This window comes from Otolemur garnettii, unplaced genomic scaffold, assembly GCF_000181295.1.
Source record: "Otolemur garnettii isolate 467f Iridium unplaced genomic scaffold, OtoGar3 scaffold00031, whole genome shotgun sequence".
Classification (NCBI taxonomy): Eukaryota; Metazoa; Chordata; class Mammalia; order Primates; family Galagidae; genus Otolemur; species Otolemur garnettii.
The window spans coordinates 7,699,432-7,725,344 of NW_003852426.1; the positions used below are offsets into that span (position 1 = coordinate 7,699,432).

Consider the following 25,913-nt stretch of genomic DNA (forward strand, 5'->3'; position numbering starts at 1 on the left):
ATTCTCTTGCCTCAGCCTCCTGAGTAGCTGGGACTACAGGCACCCACCACAACACCCAGCTATTTTTTTGTTGCAGTTGTCATTGTTGTTTAGCAGGCCCAGGCCAGGTTTGAACCCACCAGCCTGGGTCTATGTGGCCGGCACTCTAACCACTGAGTTACAAGCACTGAGCCTGAATATGTTTTATTTATCCATTCATCATTGGACAATTGGGTTGTTTCCCCTTTGGGCTACTATAAATAATGCTACCCTAAGCATTCATGTACCAGTTTTTGTGTGAACATAAGTTTCCAGTTCTCTCGGGTATATGCCTAAAGGTACTGGTACTGGGGGTCCCAAAGACCTATCATAAGTTCTTCTAAATTTGCCCATCAGAGTAAGGTCTTCCCAGAGGAGAAGGTCCCCCCAAGGACATTCCTGCTCTTATCACCCCTCCTTGCTGGCAGCTCAGCTTCCCTCCTGCCCAACCCCACTCCATCTTCTTAGATAAGGACTCAGCATTCTAGTTTCTAAGACTGCCAGGGAATGGCAGGAGGGCAGCCTCAGCCCTCAGATCAAAGGTCCCAGTTAACAAATAATAGTTAACACATATAAGGGTATGAATAATGAACTGAAAACTTTTTTTTTTTGAGACAGTCTCACTATGTCATCCTCAGTAGAACGCAGTGGTGTCACAGCTCACAGCAACCTCCAACTCTTGGGCTTAAGTGATTCTCTTGCCTCAGCCTCTCAAGTAACTGGGACTACAGGAGCCCACCACAACGTCTGGCTATTTTTTTGGTTGTAGTTGTCATTGTTGTTTAGCTAGCCTGGGCTGGGTTCAAACCCGCCAGCCCCAGTGTATGTGGCCAGCACCCTAGCCACTGAGCTCTAGGTGCAAAGTCTGAAAACTTACTTTTTGATTTGATGAAAAACCTTCACTTCATTCAACCAAAAATTGGGAAAGTATCCAGAGATTTTCATGCCATTTCTGATGTGGAAGAGAGCCTGGGAAATGAAGTTGAGACCCTCAAATTCAGAAGTCCCTAGTTTGTTTATCCTAGACAGGAGGATGTGGCTGTCAGAGGGAGAGGCTCTCCAGGGCCAGCTCAGCTCAGGTTCCAGAGATGCCAGTACCCTAAATCTAAGGGGCCCTGGGAAGTAACCAACACAGAAGTGGGATGAAGGTAAAACGACAGGAAGTTACCCAGGACAGTGGTCAGTGCCGTGGGAAACTATGCTAGGCTGGGGAAAGGTCACCGGCCATGAGACAGATCCCCTCTGATAGGCCTAGAGACCCAAGGCCTGCCCACATGACATGTGCTCTCCTTCCCTTCACCTTAGCTGTCGGAGGTGTTTCCCCAGGAAAGCAAATGTGGGCTGCCAAGTTATAAGACCTTAGTAGCCTCAACCAGTGTACATTTATCCCCACACAGGCATACTTGTGCATTCCTGGGAAACAAGGACATGTAAAGTAACACTGACCTTGACTCAACTGTTACTAGGTCACTGGGAAAAAACAGTTGTGTACAAGCATCTCAGGGGACTTCCCTCAGGGAGGTGACCCATCCTATCCCTGGGGGGAAAATGTGACCAAAGCCAATAGATCCCTACTCTCACAAGCCAGGTCCCCTAGAGTATAGGCAGAGTGACACTTAGGGGAACACTGATATAACTCAAAACACTCATAAGTTTTGGCTGCCCCTTCTGTGGTAACCGTATAGCCATCACGACAAATGACTCTTATAAAGCTTAAAAGATATGTCACCATCAAATGAAGCTGAGATGACAGGGGTTTGGGTGAAACATTTTCTGAAAGACCTGTCTCCCTGGTCTACGCACTGGTGGTTGTTCTGAGAAGTGGCACCCCAGCCTCATTATCCAGAGTCTCCCCCTCAAAACTGACCTACACCAATCCCTGGTGCCTATCATCTCCAGGCTAAGCAGCCCTGAGCCCTGTCCCTCACAGCCCCTTGTCACACCAACAGGAAGGGCTGAGAAATACTCTGAAATCATTTAAGCTTGTAAGAATAAAAGACTCCCCACAAATCTCCAAATCACCACCGATACATTTATTTGAGGGAGACAGGATCAAATCTTACCATGAACTGGGCAGGACTAGAGACACTGATCACCCAACCTCCGGGTATTCACGAATGCACAGGTAACAGATCCTGCACGAGGCATCACCAGTAAACAGAAGAGCATCAGATGAAGGGGACACATTCTGAGTAGTCACATGATTTCCCATTCAGAAGAAACTGCTGCCCTCCCATCAGAAATGTAGTGTTGAGAAAAACGAAGGCAGAACCTAGCATTAGCCTCCTGGTGCAGGCCTAGACATAATGGTGGCCTCATGACAGGGGGAATGATGTCCTATTTACAAAGCAGGAGAGTGATGCTCCCAGATGAGCTGCAGGATGGGAGCTGTACTGCCTCAAGAGGTGGGGTGTGGGGTAGGATCTGACTCATTAGCCTTTCCCCATCCAACCTGGGCCTCCCCACAACCCATTCTTTGGACCCCTGCATAAGGCAGAATCAGCAAATCTGGGAAGAGGATTCTGCCCCAATTCCCCACCCCCACCCCATATTCCCCAGGTCTGACCGGTGACCCATTCCACTGGGCACAGCCTCACCACAGCCCAACCCCATATCTGGACAGACACATGGCAAATATGGAAACCAAAGCCCAGGTAGGCTGGAGCACATCTAGGTGTTGCTGGGTTGGAGTTGTCTTGCAGGTGACCCAAGGTATCAGGCCTCATCCATGTTGACACAGCATGTTTTTTGTTAGATGATTTAGGTTACTCCAGGGCAAAGCATGATCCTGATGACACTCGGCGGAAAAGCAGGCTGGAGCCTCGGAAGAGCTGGCCCTGGATTGGAAAGAACAGTAGGGCCAGTGAAAGGGGAGGCCATGCTTCCCCCAAACCCCCAAGAGAAAGGCCAGCATGAGGCAAAGAAGGGTCCAGGAACTCAAAGACCCAGGATCAGGGATGAAGGGGCTAGGCTTGTACCCCCAGAAGGCCAAGGTCAGAATCTGTCTGGGCTGAGGCAGAAGGGAATGGTTCATTTCATGCTCCAGCGTGTCTAGTGTCTGGGGCTACTCAGTAGGAAACCCCCAAAGAGGAAACCCATTGCTCTCTGGTTTCACAGCCAAGTGGTCTGGGACTCCTCTAACACCCATGGGGAGGACATGATGCAGACACTGGCCAGGGCTGCTGGGAAGAACTGTGTCTGTCTCTTCCTCTCTGCTTCCCTTCCATCCATCTCTCCTCAATCTCAAGGTCAGAAAGCACCTTGGCGCCTCCCCAGACCACTTATTTTACTATGAGGCAAACCAAGGCTGAAAAAAAGCAAGATTCTGCCCTTGGACCCTAACCACTGGGCCCAAAAGCTCTAGCCAGCAACAGGTGGCTTTAGAAGAACACGACAACCCAAGGCTGACACTGCTGCTAGGTCCTCACGTAGCCCAGCTTCACCGACAGGCTCTGTTGGGCCCAGAGATGTTCTGCAAGAGGGAGGGGTTGGTCTCTAACCACCCTAAACACCCTACCAACCCAGGAATTTAGCCGAACTCTCTTAGTCCTCACACTGTCAGCCCATGTTATTGGAAGACTAAGAAACTCTTAGGCTTTACCACTTTTATCCTCATCTTAAGAGTCTTTAAGACTTAAGAAGGAGATCTTGGCTGATGTATAATTTTTACATAAATCCAGACTTAGCCACTTCAAATCCTTCCTAAATAATATAAGATAAAAATAAAAATTAATTTGTTAATTTATTTATTTATTTTTTTATTAAGACAGGATCTTGCTGTGCTGCCTGGTTTAGAGTGCAGTGGTGTCCGCATAGCTCACAGCAATCTCAAACTCCAGGGCTCAAGGGATCTCCTGAGTAGCTCTGACTATAGGAACACCACCAGAATTATGATACCACACCTGGCTAATTCTTTCTTTTTTTTGTAGGGTGGGGATCTTACTCTTTCTCAGGCAGTCTTAAACTCCTGGCCTCAAGTGATCTCCTGTGTCAGCATCCCAACATGCTAGGATTATAGGCATGAGCCACTGTGTTGGCCCCCAAAATTTAATTTACCATAAATGCCTTATACCAAGTGCTTGTATTTTCTTTACTCACATTAGACTTCATGAAACCCCTTATCTTTCCATGCAATGTAAAGTCCACAAAACAATTTCATCTGATGTGGCAAAAAACCAGGAAAAGCCCCCCTCCCCCTCAAAGCTTGTTTACCTGCATACTCAGGTACTTCCAGCAGTGAATCCAGGATTTGAACACTGGGGAGTAAGGGGGTAGCCCAGCCTGCAGCCTGCCCAAGAAGAACACATGTTAGATGGAGAGAACAGTGGGAGAAAGGTCAGCCAGGGTACAGGAGCCCTCAACAAACAACAGCTTGCAGCTGCCACCCACCTACATCCTGAAACTACAGATTTACCCCCTAAAGGGGCTGGTGAATCCCAGAGGAAGGCAGGGTATGTAGCAGGCCAGGCCTATACAGAGATCATGGAGGAAGGGGCAGAGTGCTGGAAGGGCTCCTTGTGGTCCCCCCAGCAGCCTAGGAGGGTGTTAAGTAGCAGGGTGCACACCTACCCACAGTTGTTCACAGCCATGAGATCACCGACCAGCAGGAAGGGATAAGTCAGCATGCTCACTGCGATCTGAAACCCAGAGAGACCTGAGTGCTAGGGACCCTACCAGAGCCTGAGGAGCAGAGACACCTGGCACTAACCCCCTGCTACCAGCCACCACCAGGGCTGGCCTCCTAGACCCCACCTAGGTCCACAGGGCAGTGGAAAGAGTAGCTGGTTCAACTCACCCCCATCACAAACTTGGTGTAGCTCCGGATGGCAAGGGCCTGGCTGAACTGTGGAGACAGAGGGGAAGGGCAGTTTGCCACAGGCACCTCAAGACACTGACGTCAGACCCGTAGCCCCTTCACTTCACCCTCCACACCCCTCACGCTCAGCTCCTCACATGTACACAAGCACACACTGCCTTCCCTTCAGGGTCTACCAGCTGCTCCATGGCCTTGGATTTAGCGCTAAGACAGACCTGGGAGGTAGGAGTGGGGTCAAAGGACTGAAGGGAGAGCATGAAGGTGGCCAGGTACGCAGGATCAGACTGTGAGCCCTAAGGGCTTAGCCTGTATCTGACTGATTAACATTGGGGCCTGGCATATATCCAGTGCCCAGAAAGTGCTTCCTGATGAGAAAGACACCCACCCTGATACCCACAGAGTCCCTGGCCTGTGGTATAAGGCATGGGAGAAACTCAGGCTTACTGCTGCCCCTACATCATTACACTTTTGCCCCCTTCACACCCCAACTCCTGAAAAAAAAATTTTTTTTTTTTTTTTTTGAGACAGAGTTTAACTTTGTCACCCTGGGTAGTGTGTCATGGCATCATAGCTCACAGCAACTTCAAACTCCTGGGCTCAAGCAATTCACTTGCCTTAGCATCCCCAGGGCGCTGGGACTACAGGCGCCTACCAAAATACCCGGCTATTATTTTTAGAGACGAGGTCTTGTTCTTGCTCCCACTGGTCTCAAACCCATGAGCTCAAGCTATCCACCTGCCCTGGCCTCTCAGAGTGCTAGGATTACAGGGGTGAGCCACCACACCGGCCCAACTCCTAAAATTCTACTTTGCCCAGCAAATAGCCCCTAGTGAGGAAAGGTGCTTGTGGATTGGCCATCCAGTGGATGTGGCTGACACAAGCACAGGCCCCCATCAGACAGCAGCCCACTGAGACCGGGGAGACCAGCCAGTTGCATGTTCCTTGCCCACCTCCTGGCCCCTAGCTGTCTCAACCTTGCTCTGCATGTGATGACAGCAGCTCATCTGCCCCTAGGCCCCTGAGAAGAGGCAAAGCTGCAGGTATGTACCCTTGTAACTATAAATGGGATGGATTCCACAGAGCCACTTTAATTTGCTTACATTGAAAGGCCAGTGAAGACTCATCTACCCAACTCAAACGGTTGGTCTCTCTGGGAGCAGAGACTCTCAGGACAGGGCATTCCTCATTATACATACATGTACCCAGACACACCCTAGCCCCAGAGACGCCAGCCTGGAACCCAGACACAGACACATGTAGACTGCGAACCCCCTCCTGGCCCAGGTGATTCTGGCAGGCAGGTCCCCAGAGCCCTCACCTATCCTCCCAGCTTAGCAATCAGTGCTGTTAGAGGAATCCCCACTCCCTGCTCCTAACTCTCACCTTGGTTCAGGCAGAACCAGCAACCTATCAGGTACCCAGATGTTTTTCTTCAACTAGCACCTTATAGAACTAAGCCTTCCTGTCTGACCTGACTCTAAGAGGTCTGTGCATACCACGCTGTGTAGATGACAGCTAACAAAACAGGAGGGTGAGTCTGGATTGTACGCTTCCTGGCCGACCTGAAAACACTCAAGGGGGAAGCACCTTCATCCTGACCCGGCAAAGACGTAGTTCCAGCTCCGTCACTTTCAGCCAAAGGACCCTGAAGAACCAATTTAATCTCTCACCGGCTTTACTCTCTGTTCATGGGACGCTATACCTGCCCTCTTCCCTTCAAAACTAGGGTGCCACCAGGATCCAAGGTCACAATGTTCCCAAAGCATTTTGAAAAGCATAAGACATGATGCAAATATCAAAGGATTATTGCAATGAGTTGGTCTGTCTTCTGATTTCCTGGGCCCTAGTTGGGTCACTGCCTCAAAGTAGCCTCTGGACAAGTTGGGAGTGTGTTTCTAAAGCTGTTCAAGGACAAGCATTCCACAAGTTCCTCCCTGGTCTGGGTACTAATCTCATCTCTTGAGGCTATTCTCCCCGAAAGCAAAGCTGACTTCAGGGACAACAGAGGTCCTCTCTTGCCCCAGACCCTGGGCACCAGCAGTACACGGAAAGAAGGACAAGTCCTTGTTCCAACCAACCTGGGAACCTGGATTCTGGTCGTTTCCCAGCCCCCCTGGGGTGTCACTCACGCTGTCATCCACCAGGTAGGCATTGATGAAGTGGGCCAGCAGGTTACAGCCCCACAAGAAAACCACATCGCCCAGGAGGTGAGGGATTAAGCCGCTAAAAAACAAGGTGAGCAAATATGAGCCAAGGAGGTAGGAACAGTACCTGGGGGCTCCACACCCAGGAAGCAGGCAAGGATGTTCCAAACTCAAAATCTCAGCATATCTCAGACTCAGGAAGGGAAGCTGCAGGGCTAGGCTCACCAGGGAAGCAGCGTTCCTTGGCCCACGGGGAGGTGCTTTATGTATGCTGTGAATTAGTTAATGGTCTCACAAGCACTTTTCAAACCATAGAAGCCAGGCATCAAGCTATGAATATTGCCAAATCTGGGATTTTCAACTAGATTATGAAAGAGTACCTACATGTTGATAATCTTCTGCTCGCCAACTTTCGCAAAACAAATTGCTCTATATGTGTTTTGTCATTTGTGTGGTATGTAATTGTTTATATGTTGGTTTCATATGAATATTAAATACATTGGATGTAACTATAACTTGAACTTTACTTTGGAAGTGAGAACAATGTAACCTAAAAATTTGTACTCTCATATTAATTTGAAATAGGGAAAAAAAAAAATAAAACGTTGCTCAATGTATCTGTTCTCTTCACCCATGGAATGTTTCACTAAAGAAAGATTTTCCAGGAAGGCTAACTTTTCTTTTTTCTATTTTTTTTTGAGACAGAGTCTCACTTTGTTGCCCCTGGTCTAGTGCCGTGGCGTCATAGCTCATAGCAACCTCAGACTCCTGGGCTCAAGTGATTCTCTTGCCTCAGCTTCCCCAGAAGCTAGGATTATAGGCACCTGCCACAATGCCTGGCTATTTTTAGAGGTGGGTCTCACTCTAGCTCAGGCTGAAGGAGGGCTAACTTTTAACAGCTCTTCTAAACTGATGAGGAAGGTTTCCTAAGACACAGTGCTAAAGGCAAAAAGCCAGTCTGAGATAAGCAGTGCTGAGTGCTACTTCTGTTCTGTTGTTATTATTATTTTTTTTTGCTGTTTTTGGCTGGGGCTGGGTTTGAACCCGCCACCTCTGGCGTATGGGGCCAGTGCCCTATTCCTTTGAGCCACAGGCGCCACCCTGTTAGTGTTGTTTTTAATTGAGGGTACAAAGAATTAGGTTACAATGTTTGCATTTGTTAGATAAAGTCCCTCTTATAAGTGTGTCCCACCCGCTAAGAGGTGTGCCATCTACTCTAACATTGTGCCCATTAAGTGGGAGCACACCCATCCTTCTCCTTCTCCCTGATCCCTCGTTCTCCCACCCCCCACCTGGAACTGATTCAAGTTTTTCTCTCGTTTTTTTTTTAGAGACAGAGTCTCACTTTGTTGCCCTTGGTAGAGTGCCGTGTGTCACAGCTCACAGAAACCTCCAGCTCTTGGGCTTAGCCGATTCTCTTGCCTCAGCCTCTGGAGTAGCTGGGACCACAGGCGCCCACCACAACGCCCAGCTATTTTTTGTTGCAGTTTAGCCGGGCTGGGTTCGAACCTGCCACCCTTGGTATATGGGGCTGGCACCCTACTCACCGAGCCACAGGTGCCGCCCTCAAGTTTTTCTCTTATGTGGGTATGTAATACATCATCTACTGGCTTCATATTAGAATTGAGTACATTGGATTCTTGCTTCTCCATTCTTGTGATACTTTACTAAAAAGAATGTGTCCCATTTTCACCTAGGTTAATACAAAAGATGTAAAGTCTCCATCTTTTTGATGGCTAAATAGTATTCCATGATAGACATATGACCACAGCTTGTTAATCCATCCCTGGGTTGGTGGGCATTTAGGTTGTTTATACTTGTGCTTTATTATGTATTTATTTTACTCTGGGTAGAGTGCCCTGGCACCATAGCTCAGAGCAACCTTAAACTCTTGGGCTTAAACAATGCCGTTGCCTTACTCTCCCTAGTAGCTGGGACTATAGATGTGCACCACCACAACCCTGGTGAGTTTTAATAGAGATGGGGTCTCACTCTTCCTCAGGCTGGTCTTGAACTCCTGAGCTGAAACAATCCACCTACCTCAGCCTCCCAGAGTGCTGGGATTACAGGCATAAGCCACCACACCTGGCCTCTTGTGGTTTTTAAACATGTTTGCTTATTTAGCCATGGAGTACCTTGGGAGGCTCTTCAAGAGAAAAATGGCTGTCTCTTGGAAGGAGAAGAATTATTTTTAAATTTTTAAAAACTTATTATAAAATGTTTGAAAAGTTCAAAAGAATATATGTAACACATTTATGAGGAATATTAGTAAGATGAACCTCTGTGAATGCAATATCCGGTCTTGCTACCTCCCCATGTTCAGATTAGCTATGCACTATACCTTCTGGTGCCGAGTATTTTAACATGTATATCATCTGTTCCAAAATAATGTGGGGAAAGAGAACCCAAAGGGTAAGCATCTGCTGTGTGGGAATCCTACTCACATGCCAGAACAGAACTACACAGTTTGAAAAATGCCAGAGGTGGTGTCAAGTAATGTTTCAAGATGCGATGTCCCAGGTATATGGGAAAATATTTATTCATATGTATTTATGCGTGCATACATGTGTGTATTCACACATGCATGTATAGAAATCAGAGTTTCTCAATCGTGGTACTATCAACAGCTGGGCCTAAATAATTCTTTGTTGTGGGCCTGTCTTGTGTATTACAGGATGTTTATTTCATTTTTTTTTTTTTTGAGACAGTTTCACTTTATCGTCCTGGGTGGAGTGCCGTGGTATCACAGCTCACAGCAACCTTGAACACTTGGGCTCAAGCAATCCTCTTGCCTAGTTTTTCATTTGTTTTTTTTTTTGAGACGGAGCCTCAAGCTATCCCCCTGGGTAGAGTGCCATGGCATCACGCTCACAGCAACCTCCAACTCCTGGGCTCAAGCGAGTCTCCTGCCTCAGCCTCCCAAGTAGCTGGGACCACAGGCACCCACCACAACGCCTGGCCATTTTTTGGTTGTAGCCATCATTGTTGTTTGGCGGGCCTGGGCTGGGGATTCGAACCCGCCACCTTAGGTGTATGTGGCTGGCGCCTTAGCCGCTTGAGCCACAGGCGCTGAGCCTCATTTTTTTAGTAGAGATGGGGTCTCGCTCTTGTTCAGGCTGGTCTCAAACTCATGAGCACTCCCAGAGTGCTTGGATTACAGGTGTGAGTCACCACGCCCGGCTGAGCCTACTGTAGCATGTTTAGCAGCATCTCTGGTCTCCATCCGCTAGATGCCAGTTGTGACAACCACAAGGATGTATCCAGATATGCCAATGTTCCCTGGGGACAAAATCAACTCCTTTTGAGAGCCATATACACACACCTTCATATGGTAGTTTCTTGGTTTAACAAAAGACCATAAATAAAAACAATTGGTAAACTGGAAAACCACACTATAGACTTATTAACATGGGGCCCAATATCCAGTATAACTAAGTACATAAAGGCACATATGACACTGTCTAGACCAGTGATTTTCAACCAGTATGCTATGAAAATTGTGAAGATTGTTAATTTATTTATTTCCAAAAGAAGTTGAAATCAGAGTAGATGTATTCTTTTTTATTCTCTTTTTTGATCAACATAATTTAAGTCAGGGGTCCTCAAACTTTTTAAACAGGGGGCCAGTTCACTGTCCCTCAGACCGTTGGAGGGCCAGACTGTGGGCCCCAAGATGAGTTGGCTGCTAAGGAGGACAGGCAGTGGAGGCAAAAACACCCGACGGGCTGGATAAATGTCCTAGGCAGGTCGCATGTGGCCCGCAGGTCGTAGTTTGAGGACGCCTGATTTAAGTGTTTCACAGAAGTTTAACTGTAGGTTCAAGCATGCTGTGAGATAGAAAAGGTTGAACACTGGTCTAGACCTTTAAAGGATACATAATTGGCTAGGCATAGTGGCTCATGCCAATAGTCCCAGCACTTTGAGAAACTGAGGCAGGAGGACTGCTTAAGGCCAGGAGTTCAAGACCAGCCTGGGCAACACAGCAAGTCCTCATCTCTAGAAAAAAAAAATTTAGGCTCGGTGCCTGTGGCTCAAGCGGCTAAGGCGCCAGCCACATACACCTAAGGTGGCGGGTTCGAATCCCCAGCCCGGGCCTGCCAAACAACAATGATGGCTGCAACCAAAAAAATGGCCAGGTGTTGTGGCGGGCGCCTGTAGTCCCAGCTACTTGGGAGGCTGAGGCAGGAGACTCGTTTGAGCCCAGGAGTTGGAGGTTGCTGTGAGCGTGATGCCATGGCACTCTACCCAGGGGGAAGACTTGAGGCTCCATTTCAAAAAAAAAAAAAAAAATTAAAAAGTTAGTTGGATGTCGTGGTGCACACCTATACTCCTAGCTACTTGGGAGGCTAAGCTGGAGGACTGCTTAAGCCCAGGAGTTTGAGGGTGAAGGGAGCTATGATGACACCACTGCAATCCAGCATGGGCAACAGAGTGAGGCTCTGTCTCCAAACAAACTACACTTGTCAAGCCTGGCTTCTGAGTTGTCTAATGTTTTTTCTTTCTAAACCAGTCTTTTCAGCATGAACTTTTTTTTTTTTGGAGACAGAATCTCACTTTGTCACCCTCAGTAGAGTGCCATGGCATCATAGCTCACAGCAACCTCAAACTCTTGGACTCAAGCTACTCTCTTGCCTCAGCCTACCAAGTAGCTGGGACTACAAGGGCCCACCACAACACCTGGCTATTTTTAGAGATGGGGGTCTCACTCTGGCTCAGGCCAGTCTCAAATCTGTGAGCTCAGGCAATCCACCCACCTCAGTCGCCCAGAGTGCTAGGATTACAGACATGAGCCACTGAGACCTGGTCCCTTTTTTTTTTTTTTTGAGACAGTCTCACTTTGTCACCTTCAGTAAAATGCCATGGCATCACAGCTCACAGCAACCTCAAACTCTTGGGCTCAAGCGATTCTCTTGCCTCAGCCTCCCGAGTAGGTGGGATTACAGGAGCCTGCCACAACGACCAGCTATTTTTTTTTGTTGCAATTATCATTGTTATTTAGCTGGCCCAGGTTGAGTTCGAACCCGCCACCATTGGTGCATGTGGCTGGCACTGTAACCACTGTATTATGGGCACTGAGCCTTTTTTTGAGATAGAATCTCACTCTGTTGCCCTGGGTAGTGTTGTGGCATCACAGCTCACAGCAACCTCAGCCTCCCAGAGTGCTAGGATTACAGGCGTGAGCCACCGCACCCAGCCATGAGCTCTCTTTATATATGAAGTAAGCTAGATGTGGGCAAACAAAGAGTGCAGGGGTCTGTGGCCCTGAGGGACCATGTGTCCTGCCAAAGGAGTAGCCCCTGGGCTCTAGGCAATGGCTGCTCTACAGAACACCAGCCTAGCAGGGCCAGACTTTTCATGAGAAGCCAGAAATATGAATTTATGTTTGAAGTAGCTTAAATGTTAACAATAATTTTTTTTTTCTTGCAGTTTTTGGCCAGGGTTGGGTTTGAACCTCCAACCTCCGGCTTGTAGGGCCAGCACCCTACTCCTTTAAGCCATAGACGCCGCCCCCTTAAATATTAACAATAAATTTGTCAGAAATACTATGTCAAGCAGAATCCACGAGCTGGAATTAGCCTGTGAGCTTCCAGAACTCAACCTATAGCTCACGAAGACTGGATCCACACTCTTCCCTGGCCCCAGGGCAGAGGGTTGGGGCCTGGTCAGTTCATTTCCCAGTGTATTGGACAAACAGTTCCATTTTTACATGAGCCATGACCTGAAAAGAACTGGGTAGCTTTGGTCACGATGGTCTGTAGCTCAGTCAGGCTCTGGAACTCTGTGGAGCTAGACTGTAGCTACTCAGGCTCGGGCAGAGCCCTGTGGTTGGTCTGAGGTCAGCAGCTGTGGCCTGAGAGGTGGAGGAGACACCAGTTAGTGGAGCCATGTCTTGTGGCCAGTTATGGGGTGTATAAACTCACGTACACGAAGAATCCCAGCAGACCCTCCTCTTTGAAAATCTTCCCAATGGAGCTCAGCACACCACTGTGAAGGAGGCAAGACAGGAACACAGGTTACCTGGTCACCAAGCAGAAGCCCACCCTCGTGTGGAGCAGAGCCCAAGCCCTGCTCAGATCCAGCTAGTCCTGGCCAGGATGTGGAGGACGGTTACTCACAACATTCCAAGTACAAAAGAACAGAGAGCTCTTGTTTTGGGTAGGAGGAGTCTATACAGTTCACGGAATGGAGAAAACCAACAACCCACAGGGGCAGAGGACCTAACAATCCTCTACTGCTCTTTTGGGGGATCTGGAATTCAGGAACAAACCTCCTGGCTTAGGCCCTACTCCTATCTAGGGACAGTGATTATCTCTGGGTTAAACCACCTGGGGGCAGAACAGCCTGCATGCCCACCCAAGGCTGAGAGCAGGACGGGGTGGTGAGTGCAGAAAATCATCTGTCCGATGGAGGGAGCTAGAACATACTCTTCTTAGCAAAGTATCTCAAGAATGGAAGAAAAAGTATCCAATTTACTCAGTCCTACTATGAAACTAATTTATAGCTTTCATGTGAAAGCTGTAACCCCATTATAGCCCAAGAATATGGGGAAAGGGGAAAGGGAGAGGAGGGGAGGGGAGAGGATGAGTGGAGGGAGGGTAATTGGTAGGACCACATCTATAGTGCATCTTATAAGGGTACATGTGAAACTTATTAAATGTAGAATATAAATGGCTTAACACAACAACTAAGAAAATGCCATGAAGGCTATGTTAACCAGTTTGATGAAAATATTCCAAATTGTATATAAAACCAGCACATTGTACCCCATGACTGTATTAATGTACACAACAATGATTTAATAAAATAAGTAAATAAATAAATAAATAAGAAAATAATCTGTCCAGAGGGCAGAGAAGGAACACAGGATCTTGCAGCCTATTAAAACAGGACTGGCTGTGGTGTCTAAGGTATGAAATGCTAAAGAGGTCTGTCCTAATTAGAGGGTCTAAAAATGACAGCGGAGGCCAATGCACTGGTAAGGCCTGGTCCTGGGGTGCACCAGCCCTGCCAGGCTCCATTATTGTTCTAAGAAGCACGGCTTGGCCCCCTGGGGTTCTGAGCTAGATTAATGCCTCCTGGTTCTGTCTATCAACCTCATACTTCAGATGGGATAATAGGCCAGTTTTCCATTACTGGAACTCCAAACAAGGCACCAGCACTGTGGTGGCCAAGCTTTCTGTGATGGGAGCCTCATAGGACAGATGCAGAAAACAACCCCAGGAAATGAGAATCTTACACAGGAAGAGTAACTGTGACATGTTCTCCTGCCACATGCTTTTAGGACCCACCTCCCATCTTGCACTGGGCCTCAGAACAGCAAGGAAGGCATACATGCCCTGGGAAGGGACTGTGTCAAAACATGTTCCCAGCACCCGCTCAGGGCCATGCATCTAGGTAAGTGTTTGGTGAACAATTAAAGGGATAGGCCGTAAACCCACAGGGTGGATAGCTTCTTCATAGAGGATGAAAGGATGAAAAGAGTTAAGAGCCAGGTTCTGTGACAGCTGGAGAAATTGTTAGAGAATAACCTCAGGTGTCCAGGAGGGGAGCTCAGCTGAGTACTAAAGGGCAGAATCAGCCCTGGTGCCAGAACACCTAATGTAAGCTGACTCCAATCCCATTCACCCCTTTGTAACACATCTAGGGAAGACACTGGCAAGAGACAGAAAACGCCCCTGGACACAGACTACGGAAGCCACTACCACATTCTCAGAAGCTAGGCGGCAGGCTACACTATCACACAGAACTAGGGCAGAAAAGTGCAGCAACAGAGCCCAGTAGAGCCTGTCCTGGCAGACGCTGAAGGAGAAGAAGGCCATCCTGTCAGTCCAAACAGAATTACTCACCTATATTTAGCCTCCCTTCCCACAAACTGGACCATGCAGCGCATTGAGATAACTGGAGAAAAAAGAAAACACAGGTGGCCAAAGCCTGTAATATCACTACTACAGGGTGCCCAGTGCAGAGTGGCCACTGAACAGTGTGGCCTCTGTCAGAGTACAGAAGGGGAGGAGGGCCCCTGGGAAGCCCTGTCACAACTCATGACAACAACGTCCTATTTTTTCCTGCTTTGGAAATCCCAGCTCCCTTTGGAAAAGACTTGGGGCCAATCTCTCCTCAGTGGGATTCCACCGGAATACTCCCCACCTCACTGCTACTTCCCAGTTGTCCTACCCCTGCCTATCGACAACCCGCAAGGGATGGCCCCACACCCCAGCCACATTGGACCTCTGGCTTCACTGCAGTGTCCCACTGGGTGACTTACCATGCAGGGGATGGGCCAGCATGCGGGACACACACTGCATCATCATCTCGTAGGAGGTCTAGAAGAGAGCAGAGTGGCGTGGGTGGGCCTGTCCCTGGAATTGGCACTTGCAGGGAGGTACAAGTTCTCATGGCAGAAAACCAAGATCCCACATCCTTCACATAGGGTCAGTCCACCAAGCATGGCTCTACTTGGTGCCCGCTCCTAATCGCCTCTACAGGGAAGTACTGCCAGGTCCCAGGCTAGGCCCAGAGGCAGCTGAGAAGGCTTTCTAGGATTCCCTACAGTGTCAGGCTTGGGCTCCTTCCAGGTGCCATCCCACCCACGCACATACAATAACCCAACTCTGTTACTCTTCAATGACCTGCCCAGCTCAGGCGTGAGAAATAGTCCGGTTCCCTTCCTAGCACCTCTCCCGCTCCAACTCTACATACACACCTCCTTCACTACTTTCTTCAGAGAAGTCTTCATATCATCCTTGTTGGAAACCTGCTCAATCTCATCTGGAGGAAAAACCTGAAACAAAAAGCAAAGGAGGGGCCTCAGCAAAGTACAGCTATGCCTCTTAATATAGCTCTTAAGGGACAGAGCAGGAACCAATCTCTACTATATTCTCTGCAGCGTCCACTAGCTGGGCCTGCTTCAGGTAACCCCTAAGTTTGGGGCTTGGAGGAAAAAAAAAACTGTCTGGTGTTAAAGCTGTGGGACAAGGGAGGTGGAAGCCCTCCCTTGGTGCCTGAGTGGAGCTCCACCAGCCGAGGAAACAGGGAGTGGGACCAGCGCACATAGGCTGCCTCCGGGGGTGGCCAGGAGCATGGGGGCACTCAGCCAACTGCTCCTGACTCTGCCCTAGGCTTACCTTTTTCATACTGCCCCGGGTCACAGTAGAGAGGGCGTTGGACATCAGTCGGGGGCTTAAGCCTCGGAAAAGCCCGATCTTACCATCCACTTGCACAATGTATTTGGCTATAAGAAAACAGAAGTGGTGGAGTCATGCCCAGCCCAGTGGTGCCCACTCCTGGGTCACATACACACCCAGACCAGATGTAGCTTATCCCTAAAGTCACTGCCAACTACAGGCACAGAGGGAACATCATCCAGGACCTGGAAGCAGTCAGGCCCTAATCCCTAAATGTCTTCTAACCTGCCTCTTTTTGTAAAGCCCTCAAAATGTATTTTTGATGAATAAGTTTATAGATTTTATTTTTTTAGCTTTAAAAATACTACTTGGCAAACAGCTATGATTTCTCAGCTCAGCAACTTAAGTGCTGCAACCCAGAAAAATAATTTTATTACTTAAATATTCTGATTTTCTCAGGGAAAAGGAAAAAAAGAAAAAGAGAGAGTGGCCACAGGCAATGAGGAAGCCTGCAACCTAAGGGAGGAGGAAAAGGGAAAGGAAGGGCTCCCCAAGGACACTCAGGAATGTCCCCTGAACACGCAAAGACAATCCCCACCCTGGCCCTGTACTGCACTCAGGATACCACCTGGCACTTGGTGGCATTTATTAGTCAAAGGAACAATTCTATAGAAAAACTTTAAAACTGTCAGGGAAGCTAGACCTACCTGTACGGGTTACTGGCTTTTCACTAGGGCCTAACTTTCTAAGGATGATATTTCATTGTTTTTTATCAACTTTTAAAATGTGGTCAAAAGGCAGTGTATTTTATAAACCTGTGTACCTGGAAGCTAGCAGAATATTCTCTCAGACAACATGCTCTCCTTTAGGCCCATGACTTTAGCTCTCTTGTACCTCACAGAGGCAGGAACAGCCAATATGCCTTTTCCTCCTCTGCAACACATCTGCCAGCCCAGCAGTTCAATGTCATGGCTAACACTGGCTTTCCCTGGGCCAAGTACCTGTTATTCATATAGGTGGTTTCCTGAGATAAGGTTGGAAAGGGAGGAGTAGTGGGAGGGGAGGGGACACTGGGTGACATGGCAAGGTGCCCCACTTCACAGGGTGAATAGGGAGAGGAAAGTTTGTTTTGGGCGGGGAGATCCTTGTCAGGAAAAGGGAGCTCGTCAGAAAGTCTTAGCATGTGATCTTTTGCAAAACACTTACCTTCTTTCTATCTGATTTGCCCGTCAGTAGGAAAGGAAGGACACTTACTTCTCCCATTTTAGAGACGAATTAACGAACAAGTAAGAGCAGAGAAAGGTACATCAAAATGCATAGAGGCCTCTGTGGGCCCAAAGGATCCACGGCTGGCCAAGGGCTCTGTCATTCAGGGTCTTGCTGCAGTGCCTAGAAACCCTCTGAGGAGATCTTTATACCAGAGCATGTCACAACAGCTGTGGTGCTTTCCACAATGACATGGGGAGGATGAGACACTGTCCAGACAGTGTCTAGCCAGCCAGACTGGAGAGCAGGTATGATGTCTGGAAATGCCCAACAAGACATCTGCACTGAGACATTTAGATAAACAAGGCCAGAGGGCCACCTCAGAACCCTGCTCATCCTTCCAAGAGGCAGTAAGATGGGGGTTAAACCTCTCAATCTGGGATCCCTTTGGGAACGGCTGTGTGACATGAATAGAGATGATCTGGATTCTAACCTTACATCTCCATGACAAGGCACACAGAGCCAGACACGGAGAAGCCACAATGAAGGGTACTGGCAGCCCTCCATCCTGGCTGCCACACATCCAGCGCCATCTCTGAATACTGGCTCCACTGTACAACTTCTACTTCTGTGAGTTCCCCTCCCCTACACTGACAACTTTAAAACGACACATTCTGCCTGGCCCTCGACTCTGCACTGAATGACACAGGGACAAAACTGGAAGAGAAATATGACATCTGATTCTGTCAACAGTCTGTGAGTGGAAATAGGTGACAGAGAGGCCAAGTCCTAAGTTATTCAGCAGAAAGATTTTCAGAGGACACTCTGGACTAACCATTAACAGGTAAGAGTATTGGTGTAAGAAACACTAGAGAAGTAGCCTAGGGTGGAACACTGGCTGTGAATGTGGAAAAAAGGGCACATTTAAAGAAAGCCTCTAACTAGCCAGGCACTGTGGTGGGCACCTGTGATCCCGGCTACTCAGAAGGCTGAGACAAGAGGATTGCCTAAGCCCAGAAGTTTGAGGTTGCTGTGAACTAGGATACCATGGCATTCTACCCAGGGCAACAGCGTAAGAATCTGTCTCATCTTCACATTTTTTATGTTTACCTGGATGGAGATGGAACATATTCCTCTTAGTAAAGTATCTCAAGAATGAAAAAAACGGTATCCAATGTACTCAATACTACTATGAAATCAATAGATAATCACCTGCACATTCATACGAATGATAAAACATAACTATAGTCTACAAAGTAGAAGGGAAAGGGGTGAGGCGGGAGGAGGGAGGGTATTTGGGAGAACCTCATCTAATGTGCATGATGCAATGGTATATTTCAAAACTATTAAGAAAAGAGTATAATTGTGATAGATTATTGTTACTGTTAATCATTGTTACTGTTAATCAGTTCAATGTAAGCATTTCACACTGTATATCAAATCAGTATACTGAACCCCATAAATGCATCAATGTACACAGTTATGATTTAATAAAAAAACAAAAAAAATCTGTCTCAAAAAAACCAAAGCATCAACAACAACAAAAAAAAAGAAAGAAAGAAAAAAGAAAAGAAAGCATCCAGCTGGGCATCATGGTGCGTGTCTATAGGCACAGCTACTCAAGAGACTGAGGCAGAAAGGCTCAAGCCCAGAAGTTTGAGGCTGCAGAGAGCTGTGATCAGGCCACTGCACTCCAGCCTAGGTGGATAGAGCAAGACCCTGTATTTAAAAAAACAAAAACAGGCTCGGCGCCTATACCGCAACCGGCTAAGGCGCCAGCCACGTACATCTAAGGTGGCGGGTTCGAATCCCCAGCCCGGACCCACCAAACAACAATAATGGCTGCAACCAAAAAATAGCCGGGCGTTGTGGCGGGCGCCTGTGGTCCCAGCTACTTGGGAGGCGGAGGCAGGAGACTCGCTTGAGCCCAGGAGTTGGAGGTTGCTATGAGCTGTAATGCCATGGCACTCTACCCAGGGGGACAGCTTGAGGCTCTGTCTCAAAAAAAAAACAAAAAAAAACAAAAAAAAACAAACAAACAAAAAATAAAGAAGGCCTCTATCACAGTCACCTGTTGAGGGTAGGGATGGGGAGAGAGACAGCAATGGTGGACGTGAGGACATAAAAAGGCCTTTGCCAGCTGGCCCAGGGGCGGGGATGAGCAGCAGAGGCAGCAAGGCGGGTTTCTTGGTGGATAGATGAGGAGCTTGTATGAGGGGCCTCGGCTTAAAGAAGCTGAACAGACAAGGAGGGCAGCAGGGCCAGGGCAGGTAAGTGGCTAGTTAGGGCCACACAGAGGCGGTGCTACAAACCCCCCCCCCCACCCGCCCGCACACAATTCTATGACCAGTATGGAGGAGCCAGAGTGGGCAGGCACCACTGCCTAGGGAATGCAGGGTAAACAGAACAAGTGGGTGGGAAGAAATAAAAGATCGTAGAGGGCCCCACAGGTCTCCTGATGGAATGGCAGGAAAGTAGAACAGCTGGTAACAAGGGCCGACTGCTCAGAAGGCAAAAGGAAACTGCCCCCACCCCTGCTTCCAGGCTACGATGGCTTAATGCAGACCTGCCCCTCTGTCAAGATACCTATCTGTCCCCTCCTGCAGCCTGGGTTGGTGAATGGCAGCTGCAGGCAGAGGAACTAGACCAAAGCTGTAGTGTTCACCCATTCCTGCCCTGACACCCTGACACCTCCAACCACACTCTTACATCCCCTCCTCTCTGCCAGCTCCCAGCTGGGCCTGCTCCTCACTGCAGCCCTCTCTTTTGTCAGCCTGGCCCTACCTAAGAGGGAAGCACACTCACCGTAGGTGAAGAAGCTCGGCAGATAGAGGACCTTCCTCCCCAGCACATTGGTCCCAAGGGTGGGGGGCATTGGCTCATGACCCACCTTCAGATTAACAAAGACAAAGGAAGATCAGATTCTACTGGTGATTCAGTCCCGCTGCTCCTCCTCTTTCCCAGGCCTCTGACTCTTCTCCCACAAATTCTAAGTCTGTTACTGTTAATGTTTTCCCCCATCAAATACACCAGAAATGTCATCAATGTCTTTAACATCAGCTGTGCATAATTTCTCAATGAACAGAAATGTCTACCCCCAGATGCTACCCCAACCACAATCCAAATCACACCCATTCCCCAACATTCTTACCTTCACATCCCAGGTATGTCCAATGTAGAAGTCCCCATTTCCATATACTTCAAACCCCACTCTCATCTCAGAATTAATCTCAGTTAACTTTATTATAATTTCAATTCCAAATGCGGAATCATCAAAACACATCATACCCAAATCTCAGTCCCAAACTTCAGACACCTCAACCCTATGTCACCTTTTCCAAAGTTCATCTCAAACTCAAATTCCTTACCAAATCTCCCACAGGCCTCTCCACATCTACATCCTCAAGCTTAGCAAACTGTTAGTTCAAATCACAGCCATTCTTCAAGCAAACCCTCAACTGTGTTCTAATCTCAATCATTCCATATTCCTGTGACAGGATGCCTCCCTGATTTTTACAAGACCATTATAATTCCTGCTGTAAGATGCTTATTATAATTTAAGTATCTGCTAAACTCATGGGCTGGAGAATACCAAGCCATTCTTAACTCTATGAGGAGGTGGGGTCTCTGCAGAGGGGTGAGGCCACTTGTTGTGCTGCCAATTAATGTGGAGAGACCAGTCCCTAGGTGGGGAGGGAGAAAGCCCTTCCGTTAGCAGGGGGCCAGGACACCAGCTCTGTGCCCTCCAAATGGGCCAGCTGGGTTCAGGGACCAGAAGAGCAGCTTCCTTGGATGTGGAAGAGGAGGGGGTCTGCAGCCACGGTGGGAGTGGAAATGGCAGGTTAGGATGCTCTACTTTATAAACTGGATGAGGTACACTTACAGTGCTTTTTTGTCAATTAAGTGCTGTTGAAAGTTTAGGCTGTCTGGCTCGGTGCCTGTGGCTCAAGTGGCTAAGGCGCCAGCCACATACACCTAAGGTGGCGGGTTCAAATCCAGCCCGGGCCCGCCAAACAACAATAATGACTGCAACCAAAAAATAGCTGGGCGTTGTGGTGGGCGCCTATGGTCCCAGCTACTTGGGAGGCTGAGGCAGGAGACTCGCTTGAGCCCAGGAGTTAGAGGTTGCTGTGAGCAGTGAAGCCATGGCACTCTACCCAGGGGCTCAGCTTGAGGCTCTGTCTCAAAAAAAAAAGAAAGTTTAGGCTGTCTCTTCTGGATATGAATTCTAACAGATTCTTTTTTTTTTTTTTTGAGACAAAGTCACACTTCGTTGCCCTTGGTAGAGTGAAGTGGCCATTACAGCTCACAGTAACCTCAAACTCTTGAGCTCAAGCAATCCCCTTGCCTCAGCCTCCTGAGTAGCTGGGACTACAAGCATCTGCCACAATGCCCAGCTATTTTTTAGATATGGGGTCTCATTTTTGCTCAGGCCAATCTCGAACTCCTGAACTCAGGCGATCCACTCACCTTGGCCTCCCAGAGTGCTGGGATTACAGACGTTAGACTCCACGCCCAGCCTGGCATAACAGATTCTTAATTATGAATTTAAAAACCCCTCTATGATGGGGACTGTCTTTTTTTAAAAAGTTCTGGCAGAGGCAGGTATGAGGTGAGTCAGATGGGTTAAAAACTTGAAGGGAAACCAAGTGAAGTTTTCTTTTGATTTTGTTCCCTTAAATATAGGTGACATTCCCTTCCTACTTTCCACTTCGGGTGTCAGCTCCTGCTCTTTTGCTGTCATACTCAGTCTAGTCACTATAATTTGAGAATCCCACTGATTACTCCTGAAAACTGTGTCCTTCCATCCCACACCCCATGGCTCCCAAATCTGTTGAATCTATTTTCTTTTCTTTTCTTTTTTGAGACAGAGCCTCAAACTGTCCCCCTGGGTAGAGTGCTATGGCATCACAGCTCACAGCAACCTCCAACTCCTGGGCGCAAGCAAGTCTCCTGCCTCAGCCTCCCAAGTAGCTGGGACCATAGGCTGGATTCGAACCCGCCAGCTCAGGTGTATGTGGTTGGTGCCTTAGCCACTTGAGCCACAGGCACCGAGCCTGTTGAATCTATTTTCTTAAACTCTACTCAGGTTATCAAAGGCACACCAGCCATAACTCAGCCCCATTCCCTTCACCTCTATTTTAATTATTTGTTCCCAAGTCTTGCTTACCCAATTCTATCCTTTAATCTGTTAACCCTGACCTAACCACAGCTAATGCTGTAGCCCTTCATCAGATACAGGCAGGTCCAGTCCATCACCTTCAAGTCCCCAATTCTCAAACCTGACACCCATATGCCCCCATCTAAGGCATTCTTACTTAATCTAGAAGACCGCCAAATCTGTTACTCTACTCCTGCCATACCTACTCATGGTAATCTGCCTTTTTGCAAGATGTTACTGATTCCCAAGTTATATCTAAGATCTCACCCCAAATTAGGTTACACACAGCACCAGCTGGGTTCAAATCAGATAGTCCACCTCTGCCACCCTAACTGGGCTCATTCATTCTCACCCAACCATCTACCCTTTGTCTCCCTCATTCTCCAATTTCCTTTCCAAACTACCCTTATTTTAATTTTGTTTTCAAACCAGTAAACCAAATCTACCATCATCCAAATGATAAAGTCACTCCCCCATTTCTCTTGCACTTGAGCCCACCTGTTCCTTGGTCTAGCATCCTCCACTCCACATACTCTTCCAACTGCCACCCTTAAATCCCAACCCTCACCCATCAGCTTCCAGTACCCTCCATGTCTAAGGTACCACCAGTTCCAAAGCACTGATTTTTCTCACCAATTTTACTTTAAACACACCCCTAATCCTGCAAAGAAAAACAGCCTTTACTCTAAAATCACAACCAAAGGCCAGTCTTGGTCTTCACCTTCTCCCATCAGCCATTTTCAAGTCTCAGTCACAATTAGGGTCTAGTCAGGCACCTTAATGCCCCTGATTGAGTCTACTCATTCCTTGCTATATTTGTGATCAAATCTAAAAATCTACCAGCCCCATTCCTCAGAGGCCATATATCAATTACTCCCATTCTCAAGGGCCCTCTCATTTCAACTATTTCCCATTCTCTGGGTCCTACTGTAAGGATGGTAGAATCTGACATCCACTTTCTTCAAATCTAGGAATTGTATATGAGTCTCTATCCAATCTTGACCTCCCACTCCCCATTCTTCTAGACTGGAAAACTCTGGCCTACACTTCAGATCAGTCTATGTCTGATGGCCCCCATCAAAACCATGCCCATCTCAGTCACACCTACCTAGTTCTGCAAACACACACTTCTCTCAAGCAGCACATCTGTACAGCACTGCTGGTCACCACCAAATACGCCGAGCGCATTCCAGAGACACCCCCAGCTCGTTCTCAATTTCTGCTCGACCCTATCTTGCCACCTTATATTTCCACAGCCCCTTCTGCCCAATTCTAATATTTCCATGCCCCTTCTCATCCCCCTGGTCACACCAACACTGCAATTCCTGTCTTCCTGTCTCCCAACCCCAACTAAGACTTCATTTCTCCTGGAAATGCGTCATTCTTCCCCCTAAAAGCCTCCTCCTGGCTCCCCTTTCCAGACACATTGCTGCCACTCCCCTCCCCCCATAGAGTGGCTCTGTCTCTTCCCCTCCCCCCAAATGCGTCACCCCGTCCGTCCCCTCCTCCCACCAAATCTGTCGTCGCCATCAAATCCAGAGCCCCCATGGCTGGTAAACCGATAGCACGCCTCTGCTAAATGCCTTTTATCTTAACACTCTCCTACCAAATTCCGTCACCATTAAATCCAGCACTCTGTCCGCTCCGCCCCAAGTCTGAAGCCTTCTTCAATTTTTGGCCTGAGCGCCTGCTCTTTTGTACCCTCCCCCCAAGACGCTTAAAATCCATCGATCCAGAGCACCCGTTCTCTTCTATCCCAAATGTGTGTTCCTCACCTTCTAAACACTTTACGTTGGCAGCCCCCCACCCATTTGTCAAAACTTCTCGCCCCTCCCCCAATTCTTTTGCTTCTTCCCTCACCCCAAACCCTCTTCCCTGCTCTATTCCAAGTCCATCGCTCCCACTATTTTATCTCTCAAACCTATCTCTCCAGCCCATCACCCTCCACGCCCCCCAAGTCACGAGTTGCCTCCACCTTCTCCCAAATCTGTTGCTGCAACCCCTTCGTCCCGCTCGGCTCCCTTCGATCCCCAACCTGCTGTCCCCTCCCCTCTCCCCAAATCCGTCGCCATTGACTCCTCTGCCCCAATCCTCCTCCAGATCCTGGCCTGTCACCTTCATAGCAGACTCTCATTTCCATGTAGCACCCTAGTCCCCCACCTGGATGAGCAGCTTCACGTAGAGCAGCGGATGGCTGAGCGCCGTCACACCCGCGCCCAGGGCCACGAAAAGAGCCTCAGTAGTCGGGGCGTTGTCCCCGGAGCCCAGACCACCGGACGCGCTGTCCATCCTGCGGGCCGAGGGCTGCGCCGCAGGCCGAGGGTGGCGTGGATGTGCACGGTGCGCGGGAGGCGGATCGCGAGCTCGGGCCTCGACTCCGGCCGCCGCTCCGCCGCGAGCACCAGCTCCAGCTCCCGCTCCCGCCATCCCCGCGGCTCCGCCGCGAGCCCAGGGCGCCACTTCCGGGTCCGAGGCCCCCATGGCGCCGGGCGGCGAGGTCACTCCCCGTCACGTGACGGAGGAATCACGCCCCGTGGACGTCAGGGGGCGGGGCCGGGACGCTCCGCTCGGGAGCGCGGTACGCGCCGGAAGTGGCTGTCAGGTGGGGTTAGGGCCTGGGTTCGGTGGTCGCAGGTAGTCGGATCCCGGGTTCTCTTCCAGGAGCTCCAGAGTGCGGCGAGGGCGGGATTCAACGGCATGTGCAAGCTTAAGTCCCCAGTATGGTCTGAAGCGCTTCCAAGCTCCCTCCGGGCTTCGGGAGTTTGCTCCACAATTCTGGGTCCACCCCTCTGCAGCCTAATCCCAGTCACCGAGACCTCTGAGGAACTGCGCTTGCCGGAGGACCCCGGCCTCTTTTCCTTACCACTTTGCTGTCCCCTGTGCCAGGAGTGTCTTTCCCACCAGCCCACATCCACATATCGCCTCAGCGACTGTTCCCGCCCCTGCTGTTGAGCCTTTGTGCACCTCCCTTAAGCCCCCGTTATAAAATTTGTTTTGCGGTAGGGAGAGTGAGTATTTTAATGTCCTTCAATGGGAGCACACGCAGGCCCTGTGCTCGGCACCTATAGTTAACCCTCAATTAATAAAAGTAAGTAATAACTGGCCCTTAAATTATACTTACTATGTGCCAGGGACTTTTAGACCGCTTTATATGAGTTAGCTCAAGTATAATCCTCACAATAACTTGTAAGGAACAGCAAGTGCTCTGTTGCAGTTTGTAAACGTGTGACCTGCGTGGGGGTTCTCAGTAAGAGTTGCTGTTTGGGCTCGGCGCCTATAGCTCAACCGGCTAAGGCGCCAGCCACGTACACCTAGGGTGGCGGGTTCGAATCCCCAGCCTGGACCCGCCAAACAACAATGACGGCTGCAACCAAAAAATGGCTGGGCACTGTGGCGGGTGCCTGTGGTCCCAGCTACTTGGGAGGCGGAGGCAGGAGACTCGC

General features: G+C 48.9%; 1 protein-coding gene across 2 annotated transcripts; it reads right to left on the reverse strand.

Moving 5' to 3' along the window:
• Window positions 1-2,030: 2,030 nt before the first annotated feature.
• MTCH1 (mitochondrial carrier 1) lies at window positions 2,031-25,035 on the reverse strand. 2 transcript variants are annotated; one of them, XM_003789153.3, is made up of 12 exons: window positions 24,631-25,035; window positions 20,115-20,199; window positions 16,104-16,210; window positions 15,683-15,760; window positions 15,245-15,302; window positions 14,826-14,877; window positions 12,904-12,963; window positions 6,964-7,057; window positions 4,814-4,861; window positions 4,588-4,655; window positions 4,231-4,306; window positions 2,031-2,855 (listed from the first exon to the last, which is right to left on the reverse strand). In XM_003789153.3, the coding sequence occupies exons 1-12, from the start codon at window positions 24,949-24,951 to the stop codon at window positions 2,784-2,786; spliced, it is 1,119 nt and encodes a 372-aa protein (XP_003789201.1). In that variant the 5' UTR covers window positions 24,952-25,035; the 3' UTR covers window positions 2,031-2,783. The 2 variants fall into 2 exon arrangements, with proteins under 2 accessions (XP_003789201.1, XP_003789200.1); XM_003789152.3 differs by having other exon boundaries at window positions 6,913-7,057.
• Window positions 25,036-25,913: the final 878 nt, after the last annotated feature.